This window comes from Meleagris gallopavo, chromosome 7, assembly GCF_000146605.3.
Source record: "Meleagris gallopavo isolate NT-WF06-2002-E0010 breed Aviagen turkey brand Nicholas breeding stock chromosome 7, Turkey_5.1, whole genome shotgun sequence".
Taxonomy (NCBI): Eukaryota; Metazoa; Chordata; class Aves; order Galliformes; family Phasianidae; genus Meleagris; species Meleagris gallopavo.
Genome location: NC_015017.2, coordinates 15,073,346 through 15,088,768, shown reverse-complemented (window position 1 = coordinate 15,088,768; position 15,423 = coordinate 15,073,346). Strand labels below are relative to the sequence as shown.

At 37.1% G+C, this 15,423-nt stretch overlaps 1 protein-coding gene across 1 annotated transcript in view; it reads right to left on the bottom strand.

The window, feature by feature from the left end:
- The window catches only part of PDE11A (phosphodiesterase 11A), a 126,095-nt gene that overhangs the window by 64,085 nt on the left and 46,587 nt on the right, over positions 1–15,423 (bottom strand). Inside the window, exons 4-5 of the mRNA XM_031554288.1 lie at positions 4,649–4,738; positions 1,837–1,977 (exon numbers count right to left, since the gene is read on the bottom strand). Coding sequence (XP_031410148.1) covers positions 1,837–1,977; positions 4,649–4,738 — 231 coding nt within the window. The remainder of the gene's footprint in view (positions 1–1,836; positions 1,978–4,648; positions 4,739–15,423) is intronic.

Sequence of the window (15,423 nt, the reverse complement as noted above, 5' to 3'; positions counted from 1 at the left end):
GTAGCTCATGCAACACAGAACATAGATAATGGTTTTAGATGCTAAAGAAAATCCACCTTCCATTTCAGTTCTGAATTGTAAATGTTTTTCATGCTATATATGGATGATGTTTTAGACATGGCTTCGCGTTAAGTTAGTCTATGGAGATCCATTTTGATATTAAGGTTAACCCTTTGAAAATGGGAAATTGGGAAAATAGTTCCTTTGCCACTTTGTAAAAAACATATAAATGAGCATTAACATGCTCCTATTGCAAATTAACCTAAGTTTTATGATTAATTAAAAAAAAACAAAACACAAGGGTCAGTTGCTCTTTGGTTTATCTGAATACCTCAGCTGTCTGCATGTCAGGATTTGGTCTATATGAATGAAAAAACTGTGTGCAGTCTGGAAAAAAACTTTCATGTTAAGTGGTAGAAAAAGTATTAAGAACAGAAAACAAATGAAATGCCATCCACCGTCTGCTACAAACACAACATACTACCGCTCTATGAAAAATAAAAATGATATTATCCTTGCAAACATAGAAATGTAGTAGAACTATATCATGTAATTAAAAAAGAAATGTGGGGGGAGATTAGTGTAAGAAAAACTAGAAACATTAAAATTACATAGCAGAACATACATGAAATCCAAAGCTTTGTTGTGCTGTCATGAATGCTAGTGTAATTTAGGGCATACACCATGGAAAGTACTTAATTACTATTAGTTTAAATGAAATGAGAATCATAGCTTTCCTCCAGGAAATAAATTGAGTATATGACAGAAAAACTATCTTGTGATTCTCTGATAATCATTTAGACTCTCACTGATGCACAGCAAATCAATTGCAGAGTCAGTGAATCTGAAGAAACTTGGATAGAAAAGAATGCTTCAACTACTGCTTTAATCAGTAGGAATGAAGGAAGATCATGCTCAAAACACTGAATGGAGACACTAATATAAAGGTAGCCACTTACTTTACTCCTGATTACAACAATCATAACAATGTTTACATTCCTAAAGGAGGCTCTCATACCCTATGGATGGCAGTATTTAAAGTGTCCTGGCAAAGGTTCATGCCAAAATGAAATCCAACTTTGGACAGATAGTTTCATATGGCTTACCTCTACCTGCTCAGCTTAAGAGCTCTGCAATGAAGTAGTTATTCCCTGATCAAATTGACAGAGCAATTGGAAAAAAGCAAGAATACTTCAGTAATGTTGAAAGTAATGTTTTCACTTCACCTCAATGCAAATGCTTCCTTCTACCACAAGAACAAGTACAGTTCTAAAACTGCTTGCAGGCATTACCTGCTTGATAAGGTATTAGCCTGAAAACATCAACAAGGTCTTAAGTTCCAGGTAAAATGTGAACAAAGCTACAGACAGGATTTTTCTTTCCTCCTGGTGGCTATGGCATGAAAGAAAGAAGCCAAGCAAATAAATAATTGAGAACAAATCAGGCTCTTATTTTTTACCAACCAAATCAAAGTTGTGCTTGCTGTCCTAGCTGCTCTGCAGTAAGCACTAATTCCATCACACGTGCAACTATGAAGGACAGCTAAACTGCTGGGTCACAACATTGATAGATTCTTCAGCAACTTACAGGCCTCATATTAAATATGCCTTTAATGAACAGAAGGAATCAAAAATACATTTCAGTTTCTCTTCATACAAGTGGTACTGGATAAAAGCACATACAAACTCTATGTAACTTCCATTGAAGAATTATATGCTGAAAGAATTCTTGCTATCCAATGCTTGCATTCAATATGAAACAGTTTCTCCACAGTACATAAAAGCTGCTACACAACTCATATATTAACCCTTCAACAAGAGGTACAGGTATACTTACTGGGGATTCAATATCTTCCAGAAGTAATACTGAACACCGTTCACACTTGAGTAGAGTCTGGGCCCGATGCATAATTTTCTTGACAATCTTCTCTAAGTCAGTCTGTTCTTCGAAGAGGTCGTTCACTACTTCCAGTAAAGCCTGTATACAAGGATACAGAACTCTTATACTGGTTACAGAATACATAAATGTATGGAGCATTGCAAGGAGTCAATCTCTGCAGTCTTGATTTTAGGATGAGTGATAACTGAAATCTTAATTCACAAAGTTCTTAATGATTATGGCAACAGTCAGTGGTGTGTGGTCAGAGGGGTATCTAGAAAAATGAATAAGTACACATCTCTATACTCAAAACTGACCACAGTTCAATTCCTAGCAATAAAAAAGGGAATCTTACAAACTATTTCATTTTGGTCCAAAAATGAAACAATGGGTGGAATGCAACCCCCCAAGTATGCAGTATGGATTGAGTTACTTGATTTACTATAGAGAATTTGCTAGCGCATTTATTTCCCACTTCGTATGTTCAAAATTTGAGAGAAAAGATTATATTAATACTTTTATATTCCAACAGAGCTCTGATCCCATTTTTACCACTAACAATTTATCTGCGAAATACAGATAAACCTAAAATATAAACCTATAACCTAAAATGAAGAGCTTCCCTTCTCATTTCATCACCTACAAAAATGATAGGTCATGTTCTTTCCTACAAGTTCAAAAAAGGTCCAAAGCTCTTTCCTTTATTCTGGCTAATGCCACTGAAACTGAAAACCTGCCCATTTAGGTAAGCATAAAAGCATTAGTCATCTTAGCTCTCCCAATGCAGTGGTCATCAAAATGTTGATTACAGTCACTGAAGTCGCCACTGCTCATGTCCTCATTGATGGGGAGGCCAAAATATGGGTTTCACTATCACATTTTACTTGCCAACTATTTTCAATCATCAGCCAAAGCTGAAGACCATCAACAGGCCAGAAACATAAGTACAGACTACCATATACCTATAAAATGGCAACAAGTATTTATTATGCTTTCCATGGCTGAAGCACTAAGAAAAAATACCTTCATCTCTAACTGTATTTCCTAATGTGTCCACTCACCAGAATTTACAATTTTCTGACGACAAATGCGAACATCCAAAAATACTCTTCTGCAGAAAGAATGTCTCTCAAAAGATTAAATGCTGCTTCCTCAAAAGCCTGTCATCGTTCCCAGAAGACTGGGAATCTGTAGCAAATTTTAAATCTCTAAGCAATCAAAAAATTTTGTTTCAACACCAAACAAAGAAAAACCACCACCACAAACAGTGGCAGAAAAGCGTTTTTTCCAAGCCTCCTCCACACCTCCACATCCAAAATATAGTAGTCATTAGTTAGACCTGGACAAAAGACAAGACCAAATATCTAACACTACTTACATCTACACATTATTAGAATGAGCTATTAGTTTTCAGCTGAGTGGAAATCACTAGCCTCCATACATGAAAGGCACTAAAATCCGAGCAATGAAAATGTTAGTGCTCAATACAAGGACCAACCCCACTGTAGTTTCCCCAGCTTTGTGAAGTAAGATTTTTTTGACACTACAGACGGGATTTCAGCTGAAAATTCAGTGTGAAAATCAGGGAAAAACTTCCCAAATCACAATTTCATTGCTTTAAAAAATAAAAGTCATAACAAAAAGCAAAGTGCATGTGAGCTCACTGTTACTCTCACTTCTTTGAAGCCTGGAGGTCCCTTCCAACTCCTACAATTCTGTGATTCTATCCCTACTTACATGTCATCAGCAACCATGAGTAACATACCTATGCAGATACATGCTGTTGAAATCTTTCACATTCAAGTCTTTGCTTGTTTACTTTTATAAAAATGAATCTAAATTATTCACATACAAATTGAATATCACAAATCCAGCGTGCCAAAGTCTTGATATTTCTGGAGTTTTACTAGAGTTTGAATCACTGCCAATGTAACTCTTTCTACTGCACTGTCAACCAGTACAATTGTCTCAGTACTCCAAAACAAGAAACTGACATCAGGAAACAGCAGATACCACCAAGAGCTTTTCCTCCCACGTTCCCTGCTTGCTGCCTTAGTAAAGTTTGCGATCTGCTGGAAATGCATCCTTGGAAATAAAATGTAATTAAGACAGTCTGCTTAGCAAAAAAGTACACATAGCTGGAATCTGAAAGAACAAAAAATGAAGATTTGATACTGGTCCAACATATGAGGATTGCTCAAAAAAGCACTGCCTCCTATTTTATTATGTTGGTCTACAACATCAGAGGTTGACATTGCTGGTATGGCAGTAGAGTTTCAACCTTCCTGCCAGTATTCCGTTACATGTTGTTGCTGTGGCAGATGGCAGTAGAGGGGCAGTCTGTTAAAATGGTGTCTGAAACGGAAGTGCATATGAAGCAAAGGTATGCCATCAAATTCCTCCTTGTGGACAAAGATGGCACCCCTGATACTCATCGACACTTACTGAATTGTTTATGGAGACCAAACAACAGATGTGAATACACTGAAGCAGTGGGTGGTGTGTTTCAGCAGTGGTGACAGCAACATGGAAGACGAGCCATGATCTTGTCAGCTATATAGATTTTTAAGAGCATAGCATGCAGGCTCTTTTTCATCACTGGCAAAAAAGCATAGCTGATAGTGATGTCTACATTAAAAAATAGCATTTTGTATCTGATAATTTCCTCTATCCAATAGTGTTATTGTGCTCTTTGTATCTAAGGTAGTTTCCATAGAAATAAATAGGAGGCATTACTTTTGGAACAACTTACTTACATTTCGTTACTCACCCTGCTTCTGTCGTATTCCTTCCTTGAAGCTGCAAATAGCTGGGCATTGGATATGGCAATCCCACAGAATGGGAGATACATCTGCATCACCTAGTACCAAAAGAAATGTCCCGCCATTAAAAACAAGTGCAATTAGACAGTCACGTTATTAACAAGGAGACAAATGTAAGTGGCGTCTCTCAGGAAAGTCTCAAGACCACTCATTCTTCAGTAGACAACTAAGTACAAGCAAAATCATCACAGACAAAGCAGTGAAAATTGATAGAACAAAGATCAAACTGGAAGGAAAAAAAAATGCATTTGAGTTCATAGGTCTCCCTATGGCTTGACTGGAAAACTGAGATTTTTGAGTCTAGAAACTGTCTTCTGAAGGCGATATTAAAATATGTAGACACTGCAGCTTCTCCAACGGAAGTATTGCTCTTATTTTTCTGGTCTGCCTTTGTTCTAATACCTAAAGAAAAAAATGAGAACAGCAATCTTGAGTCACATTCCTGCTGATTTTTGAGGACACAGATTTTGCAGAATACCAGCAGAGTATAACACAACACATCCATCCCAAAACTCTTAGTCATAGAGCTGATTGTCTTCTCAATGGGGGGAAGGAGGTTCAAGATACGCTCAAGAAAATTCCAGAGGAGAGAGATCAAGGTAAAATTAAGTTGAAATGAATGAAAAAAAAAATCGCAAGGTTTAGGTCTGCAAGAAAATTCATATTTATTTAGTTCTCTGAAAGGATCAAGTTGGGCCTTAATGCATCATCATACATTAAGAAAGACTGCACAGGAGGGACTGGGAAATATTTTGAGATGCAAGCCAACCATACTTTAAACTGGCTCTGAGTGACACAAAGTATTCTACTCAAATGCCTGAATATCTGTAGAATTAGTACATTTCGCACAGCAATATGCACTAAAGACTAATAATATTAACGTATTTAAGCCACATAAAAATAACAAGCCTATAGTAGTCAGTGCAGAGCAGTTCAAAGTGTAGAAAGTAGATTTTATAGCTGCTGACAGTCTTAACATTTGCCAAGCCAATGGGAGTTGGAGCATTCTGAGCTCATAATAAGTCCCTCTGTGTACTTGAAATGATGTGAAAGAAGAGATCATTGGGTGTTTAGCAGAATATATGGAAGGACAGATATAAGGCTTCAACAGACCTTAATGCCTTTGGACAAAATGCTTGATGAGGCAAGCACTGAAATGGTATCATCACAAAGGAAGGCATATCTGTTTAATTTTTAAAACTATTATCATTTCTGTAGCACCATCATCATCTTCATGTGTCGTATGTATGATCTCCTCCTTTTTGGTTATCAGATACATAAACAAATGAAATTTGTAAGCGGAAGATCCTTTCCAATTAAAAAATAATAATGTTACAGCAGCTAACCTTCTCACCAGTCTTTGTCAACTGAGAGACCAACTACAAGCTGTACTCTCCTGTGAGAAGTTTTGGCATTGAAAAACTGGCATTTTGTCTTTGAAGCTTCATTTAATTAGGAAGTTATTGCTAACTCAGGGAAGCAGACTATTAAGACTACTTAAGGGGAAAAAAGAAAACCAACAAAAATAACCAAGAGCTGTAATCACTCAGAAGAACCAAAAACACTCTGCAGCAATTTCTGTTCTACTTCATCTTCCTTAAACACACTGTAGACTATGGGTCTACTAAATTTGTGCTTGCGTAAATATGAGTTTTTCTAAGAGGATTTTCATATCTTCTGACTTTTGCACCTTGACAGCTGCCACTCTGTCAGAATACGCACAATTTGCCTCCTTCAGACACCTATACTGCTAGTTTGCAAACACTTCAGTCTTTCTCCACCATGGTTCCCTCTAAAGAAGAGTTACACACTTCGGATTTGACAAACCCTTACCTTCGTGGAAAAACAATTAAATTGGTAACTAAATCGGTAACTAAAAAGTCAACTATCACAACAGGTCTGCTGGAAAGAGTACAAGAAATGAAAGATAAATTCTGAAACACAATCAATGAAGGGGTCATTTTCTTATAAGAACTCCTCTGAGATAATTTTGCCTATTTCAACTTAGATTTTACTTACAAAATGAAACAAAAACTTATCTATATTTTTTTGTAATAGTTCTAAACACCGCAGCCAAGTAAAAGATGACCAAGGAAGAGCTACAGAACAGAGAAAAATTAAACTGACAAAAACCTGCCATAATTAATACATTTCATAGTAAGACTCAATACATTCTTTTATTAAATAAAAGTAAAAGTTAGTACTAGTTGCCCACATGCTGGAACTTCTTATTCAATTATAACGTGATGTCATGGTGATAGAAAGCATACGAGAAGTTTTAGCAAGATGAAAATACAATACTGAAAAACACCACTTTCCAGAATTTGAATTCCAATTCCTATATAGAAAGCAACATCCATGAAATGCTGATTCACGAACTGTCAAGAGTTTGGAAAGCTGCTGACTTATGTCATCCTTTTCATAACTCAAACTAATTGTGTAAAGTTTAGCACAACTAAAACTGACACCAAGTACCAAACTGTTAAATATAATCAGTAGAAGAAAATAAATGTTGACAACTATCAAGAAAAAATGTATTAAAAAAATAAAATCAACTGTCAGATAGAGAGGAACTACCCCGTAATAACAAGTAAATCAACTATCACTGTTTATTACTAGAGATCACGTGTCAAAACAAAAGCCTACTGTCATTCCTCTTTCCTATTTTCTGAACTGTAAGGGCAACTGCTGTCTAAAGAATCTTTGGCAAATTGTTATACCATTCCAACTATAGACATTTGTAATGGTAACTGATTAATTTTTAAATCCAAAATTAAAGAATAGAGTACAAAAATCACATTTTGACTTTAAGTACTCAAGACTGCTTTCTCATTTATTTTGCAATGTTTTAAGAGAAAGGAAGTCTTTACAAGCATCTCCAACCTATTGATGTTACAGCTGTTGACACCCAAACAAATTAAGTAACAACACTGAACTCTTTTCTGCCTGAGCCGCACACTGTAATGAACTGTTATTGTTATGCTAGATTCCTTTTGAGCATTTTCCCTCAGAAGGGAATGCACAGAAAGAACTGAGGAAATAGAAAGAGCAGAGAAAATGGCACATAACACCCTTTCTTCCTCCCTTGAAGTTACAGGTATGCTATTAGAGACCTTTTGGTGCTCCAACACACCACATTACAGAATAGCAATGCACTGTAATTCTATTTCCCTTCCTGCTGATTATTACTACGGCTCCTTAAATAGAAGCATTTTACTTATAATAACATAAAAGCACAGTCCACATGCTTTGGTAATGTAGTATTGATTTTTGATAACAGCAAATAAATTAGGTAGAAGACTAAATTGTATAGAAAAGACAGATTATAGCTGTTCATGGATACACTCTTATGCAGCATGTCACAGCAATGGACACAGATAACACACATGGTCATTTTAATATGCCTCTGAGAGATGATCTTGTCAAGAAGGAGCTGTTTTCTTTTTCCCTGTCTGCGATTCTTCTCGTAGCACTGGGCGGGCCACACAAGCTCTGCATAGGTTTCACCAAATTGTTTTATTATACAGTAAAGCCTACTTGATGCTGGAACTTGTAAAGGTATCACTGACACCCAAACTAAAGCTGGAGTGTGCTGCATGCTTCAATTATACTAATGCAAAAAAACATGCATGGGATTTGTGGAAAAAACAGTCCATATCCACTTTCAAAAGACATAAAATTATTTCCCCTTGCCTAAAGGAGATTAAAAATCATATTTTGGAAGGAAAATGTAGTGTACCTGAAAGGAAATTTCCTTCCATATTTAACTTGAACTAACGAGAGGAGGAGAGCCTGCAGATTTATTAAACAAAGCAAATTGCTAAGAAAACAAATAGACAGAATATAAAAACATCAGGAATATAGCTTCACCAGATATATCTTGTCCATTTATTCCAGCAAATAAGATTAGCTGTAATGACTCATCATGGTACCTTGCAGCATATTAACAAACAAAATCAGTTAATTTATAATACTATATTTTATTAAAATAATGTTCAATCCAAATAACAAGCTAATCTAATGAACCTACTGAGATGCTAGAAGAGACAGCTATTTGTTCTGGTGCCAAATAGAAGGCATTCGGATAACTGCAGATTAACAACATTATATTGCGAATTACTTGGCCATAGAGGGGCCAGGTAACCTGACACATTTTTTCAAACTTAACAGTGCAGCAAGCACAAAACCCTCAGCAACTACAGCTTCCTCAAGTTCACAATGGTGTACAAAAGCTAAGAAGTTGTATTCATTCACAAAATGTTCAATATTTTATCAGGGCAAGAAACCCTCTACGCAAAAAAGGTAAAACAATAGGCATTAATTCAATATCTCATCCTCTTCATTTCTAAATTTTACTAGTTTGTTAAGGCATATCTTATACCAGGAGTACAAAAACACAAATAGCAAGGGAACAAACAGCATAAGCACTGGAAGCTGCAATATTCTATTGAGCAACCAATAACATTTTTAGCCAAGGACCAAAGATGATGCATCTTTTCTGGAAAAATAAAATGGAGAGATCAAGTGGCTGCCCTGACCGCTGTTACTTTTTCCTTCCTGAATATATTTCCATGGCTTTAGCATCTCCACACATTTTTCAGCTGTTATGCCCAAAGTTAGATCTTTAAATCAGCAAACAACTATTGAAGCAATAGCTTGATATTTGGAAGTACAAAGCATTCCAAAATTCCACTGTATTAACATCCAGGACAAGAAGGCTGCAAATAGATGTGCACTTGTTTCATTGTTCTTTTTTAATGGCATCAGTTCTGAAATGCAGATGAAGCCTACCAGTTCCCCTTCAGAATTTCACAATATAGTCTTTCACATGGTTCCTCTGTTCATAATCACAATTGTATAGACCAAAAGTTCTATATCCAGCTTCACAATTGTCAGTGTTGGGACAGCTATTCTAATGCCTTGAGATGTAGCACTCATTAGCCTTTCATCTGGCTTTTCACTGGTGCCAAGATATAGACAGAATTTAAGTTAATAGATACTTAGCAATGTTTCTCTTAACTGCTAAAATAAGGATTTTCTCTGGTGATCTGGTCTTGAGTGTCATAGTAACTTCATGCATGATATAAACCTTATTATCATGAGAAACAGACAGGACCAGGCTGAGCTCCTTCTGATAATGCCAGGGCTCAGAGCAACCAACTTATCCTTCAAACAGCCTAGGGAAGATGGTGCCGTACTGAACTGACAGTTCCTCTTTCTGCTGCCCCCAAAAAATCTCTCTGCTAGCTCCTACTTTCAAAATTTGAAATAAGGCTATTTTCTAATCGGGTGTCTTATGGGTAATAAAGTTTTGGAATTGTCTATTCGTGAAAAGGTACAAAAAGCCTTTAGTTTCCTAACCTTGGTATTCAATTTTCTCAAAGAGTACAAGCTTTACATCAATTACGAACTAGTATGAAATATAATTTGCAGATCTCATTGTATCCTTCTATTTTTAATGACAGAGATGATAGACACGAGAAAGCAGCACACATGCAGACCTGCAATGCAGAAAGTTATTTGCTAATCATGAAAAACAGCCAGTGCTGCAATGGCAGCACACTGCAGAGGTAAAAATGCTAGCTTCATGCTGCTGGCTGGAAAGCAGCCCTGAATTCAGCTTCAGTGAAATGCAATGACATTTACCTTGCCTCCCCCACAGCTTGTTTTGCCTGCACTAAGCATTCTCAGAGAGCACCCAGTACCATAACTATTTGATGGATACAATCTAACTCAGGAATATCAACGTGCTCCGAGCATCCTTCTGTCTGTGGTCGCAGAAGACAGCAATTTGGATATCTGATGGAGATAAGAAGCCTCTCAGTAAGGCTGGAGTACTCAATCTGACAGAAACTACAGGTTAAACTCTCGGTGAACACTTGTCTGGTTCAACTTTCATCTTCAGGGGTCGGAGGAGGCACTTTTTATACAGTTTATTTGGTGAGGCTGAGGAAGCAAGGAAATTGAGGCTTCCTAGAAAGATAAAAATATCCCTGTAAAGTAAATATTTTTACATTAAAGTTGGAAATGTTTTATGAATATACATAAAAACAAGCCAGGGAAGCCAGCTGCCCCTTGAAACACTTCCTGAAATGTTAAAAATAGGTTCCTGAAATGAAATATTTTACTGAATTCTGAAAATGTGAAACTAAAATCGATTGCAAAATGGTTGGTTAAGCACAAGTGCTCAGTCAATCTCTATTGCCTTCTGCCAACTGTGCAGTGCCTGGCTACCCATGCCTCTGATAAAAACCTGATCACTACCTAGATTTTCAGCTCCCAGAAATGGTTTTCAAAATTATTTTTTCATTCCAAGCATAGACTAAACCTCTGCTTGGTAGAGACATCCCATGAATTATAGGCATACAAGCTCAGCTCATAAGCTTACGCTCACATCCATGAACCTATAGAGGCTCCTGAATCAATTTTCCATTGCCCCAGTGTTTTTTTCCCCTTTTTAAAAATTTTTATTTGCAAGTGGCTATTTATGCAGTGCCATAAGAATGCCCTAATGCTCACAAACAGATGGCACCATCTCAGTCTTGTAAAGCTGACCATCAAAACATGGAATTGGTGGCTGTAAACAGCCTGAAAAGGATCACAGGAGCATTTCTTCAGCACTATCTCTGTGCTTGGCTGCCTCATATAATTACTGGCACACATTCAAACTAGATAACTGCGTCACCAGACAGATTACAACACACGTTGCCTGCAGGAACAGACTTATTGCAGTTTTAAAACCTGACTTCTATGTAGGTCACCATCCTCATGAGCTGCGGCACTGGGAAACTACTGCACACAGAGCCAAGGGGCTGAGGAGGGCACAAGCACAGTGTGTACAGCTTCAGCTTCAGCTCTGACCCTTTCCAGCCCTCCTCACAGCCCTCCAGCTTCCACAGCACAAAATTCATCTTCTTTCTCCTGCACAGGGCACCTCCGATGTGAGGTGAGGAAACAAATGAACACATCTACTTTGATTTACAGTGGACTCCTGTAAGATTATTTACAGAGTCAGAACTATACACATCTACTAATCCTATTTCATTTTTCTGGCAGATATTTTTAGGCATCTTGTCCCAGCCATTTTGCAGCTAAACATTGTTCATACCTTCCATCGCCAGCAGGAGACAAAGCTCAAAAAAATCTAAACAAGCCATAGTGAATTTTCTGTCATACACACAAAAACAACGTCAGGGTCTATTAAAACTATTCTTAGAAATATATGACACATTTAAACACTTCAACGTTGCATTGAATTTAGTAGTTGTTATAAAGTGGAAAAAATCAATAAATTTCATTGTAAATTTCCACAGAATATCTCACATGAAATGCCGTTGCTCTAGATAAAACTAGAGATCCATGAAAGCATTTCTGCTAGACTAGGACACCACCCAAAATTCAAACATATGCAAAATGGCTACTATTCTAGGATGAAATCTTGTGATCTCATATTCTCAGAGATCATTCTATTTTCATCAGAAGTTGTTCCCTGTTTAACACATGCTACGTCAGTGATGCCCAGTAATAATCTCTGTCCCAGCAAGCACTTTAAAGCCGCCCTTCAGTAATTCAATATGTGACATTAAGACAGGATTTCCAGCAGGAAAATCAGAGACAAGAGGATGATAAGAGTAAGACAAGGAAGAAGAGTGGTTCTATTAAAGCTAGATGTGCAGAAAATGAGGAAGTGTAAGGGTGGCAGTCAAAGATAAAAGAGCATTGCCAGAAGGAGCATTGCAGTCACAGTACAAGCACCTGTAAGCCTCATGCCTGGCAAACAGCATTCAGTCCTAGAGCTTGGCAAAGACACATCAAACTTGAAAGCTAGGAAAAAGACACCTTGAGAACAGCCCAAGCGAGAACTGCAAAGCTAACATAATATGATCAAACCAGTGAACCTACACACTTCTGTATTACAAAAGCCATGGAGACTCCTCACTGCAAGGGCTTTGGAGGACTCCCAGATCTGGATGGCAGGGGTGAACATACAACTACATACAGTCAGAATTGCTTTAAATCAACACAGAAATTGTTTCCAGTGTTTGTTTCCAGTGTTTCCATCCATTGGTTTTGAAAGGTGCCAGTGCATCGTTCTTTGTGGCAAAGCCTGATAAGAGAAGTGCTAGGCAGATTTATTCGTTCCTCTGAAATGGACACGAATGAACAGCATCACGGGACAGACACAAGTGTCCTCAGAACTGCAGTACCTACTCAGCAATTAACTTTCTGTCCTTCAAAGATTGAATGTCAGTCATCTTTGATGCATTCAAATTATACCATCACCTTAATAAAAGACAAGTCGATAGGGTTCACAGAGAACCTTTTACCTATGTAATCTTTTCCAAAGAGACAAGAGGGGCTGTTAGTGCCTGGCTGCTCTCTACTGTTGGAAGACGAGCCACCAGAGACTGGTCCCTAGGTGTGGGAGCCCACAGTTATTGTATAAGAGCATTGGCAGGCAGTTCTGCAGTGTTTTAAATCTCAGTACGTCAAAGCACTTTGGAAGACAAGCAGTGAGGTTTTACAGCAGCAATATCATGTCATAATTTTCTTCTGGAGACAGGAAAACTGAGCCAAAGAAAGATTAACTGATTTATCTATGGGGATGAAGAAGGTCACAAAGAAAGACTTTGTAAAAATTAGGGAAAAGCTCCTGGTTCCCACCGTGCCTGAATCACTGGACCCCACCTGCTTGACGATGTAGTTATAAAAGCTTTATAAATGTCACTGCATAAGACTAAGATGTTACTGTAGAGTAAGAGCAGTGAAGACCGACACTATCACTGATAAAAAAAACAGAGCTCCAGATCAGAACTTTAAATCTGTATAGAAGGATTAATAGACATCACTTTGAAGTTGATTTTTCATTTAACACAATTGCAGATTTCTGTTTTGCCTTGCCAGACTGCTTCACGTATCTGATCTGTGGCAGAGAACTATACATAATAACCTATAATGATAATTAAATGGTATTGAAAAAAAATGGGTAAATTCCACATACACTCCTTGAGAATGTAATTTTCAGATTCTACTTACAGTTCAGTTACCAACTCCAAACTCTCACCAAAAATGAGAACAAGGTATACTTGTACACTTCTTGATGCAGTCTTAGTACTGAAGTGTACACACAGAAAACCATTTCTACAGACTGTTGGCTTTCATCAAGACTGAATAAAGATGTCTTTCAGCTTTCTTACAAATTAAATTGTCTTTTGAGTCAGAGTGCAGGCATGCATTTCTGTGAGTTGTGAGCATAGATAATCCTATTGTTGCATAAATACCATATGCAGTTTAACCAAAAAAAGAACTTCGCTCATCTATATATAGCAGCCCTCACTGACATCACAGCGATATTACTCTGTATTTATTCTTCTCTCATATACTTCAAAAGGAGTCTTGTGATTTTGGAGAAAACGTTACACAAACAGTAATTTTTTTCATATTGAACTTTAACAGAGCTAATGTTTCTGGAAGAGCTGACTGTAGAGGCCTGATTCTTTGCCACACTGAGTTCCTGCTTTAGAGAAGCAGGCATTCTCGGTGGAAGTCCTCCCTTTCTGGCAGAACCCCCAAACGGAATACAAAAGCCTGAGACTCATACAAAAAAAAAAAAAAAAAAAAACCAGATTCCCTGGGTTAAATTTTAGCAGGTAGGAATTAAAGTTAGCTATTCTGACTGCCCATTGTTCGAAGCATTACTCCAAAGAGGATGGAAAGGTTTGCTTCTGTTTTCACAGAACATTTCAAGTTTTCTTATGCAAATGAGACAGATACTTGGTAATAGCTTAAAAGACAGCAAGAGACTGAACACTAACTATATTTCTTTGTGTATTACCTTACGTTACTCCTGCCAACCAAAACACTTCTATTATTTTGTAGGCTACAAAAGCTTTACACTCAGATGGAAAAAGAAGTGGAAATAGTAGAAAGGTCAACATAATAGCATAAGGGACCGTTACTTTTATCACACCATCTCTCTTCCCACTGAGATGCTTCTGTGTTTATTCACCTTACCTTGTTGAACTTTCATGATACATAGAAGCATGACTACAAAACAAAATTGCATTTTATTTTTGACATTTTACGTTATTTAGTTAAGTTTCTCCTGAACATTGGGAAATTTGCCAGCGGTATTCTTCATTTGACTTTTTTTCAGTTTGTGTGTATTTAATGATTAATCACTGCTACTGAATGTCACGGGACTTAATAACGGTGATGCTTGCCTGCTCTCCATGTACTTATTCAGAGAAAGCTGTTCCAGTTCTTATTTCCATTTCTTAAGATGAAAAATAATTTTAAGAAATATAGTGCATTTTCAGTCTATTTTTTAATTTTGTTTAAAAAAAAAAGCAATATATTTCCTTTTTATCATAAAGTAAAAGTACTTGGACTCTCACACTGGGAAAATTGATTATGCAATTGGACAAACTCAACAATGTTGTGATCTCAATTTGACCACGCTAATTCAGTAATTTGAACTAGTTTATATTAGGGTATTTTCAGACTGAAATCCTTACAATACGTAGTGTAATTTCTACCTATCCCATTATGAGTGTTAGCATTTCATATGAAGTGGTGAAATAAAGCCTAGAAACCTGTCTACAAAAAGCAGCTCACACACCCTTCACGTTGAGTTCGTATATGAAAAGAGAAGTGTACGTTCATAACATTTCTTTAGAACAGCTTCCATCCAAAGTGACAGAATGTTTGCTAGAAGGAAAGT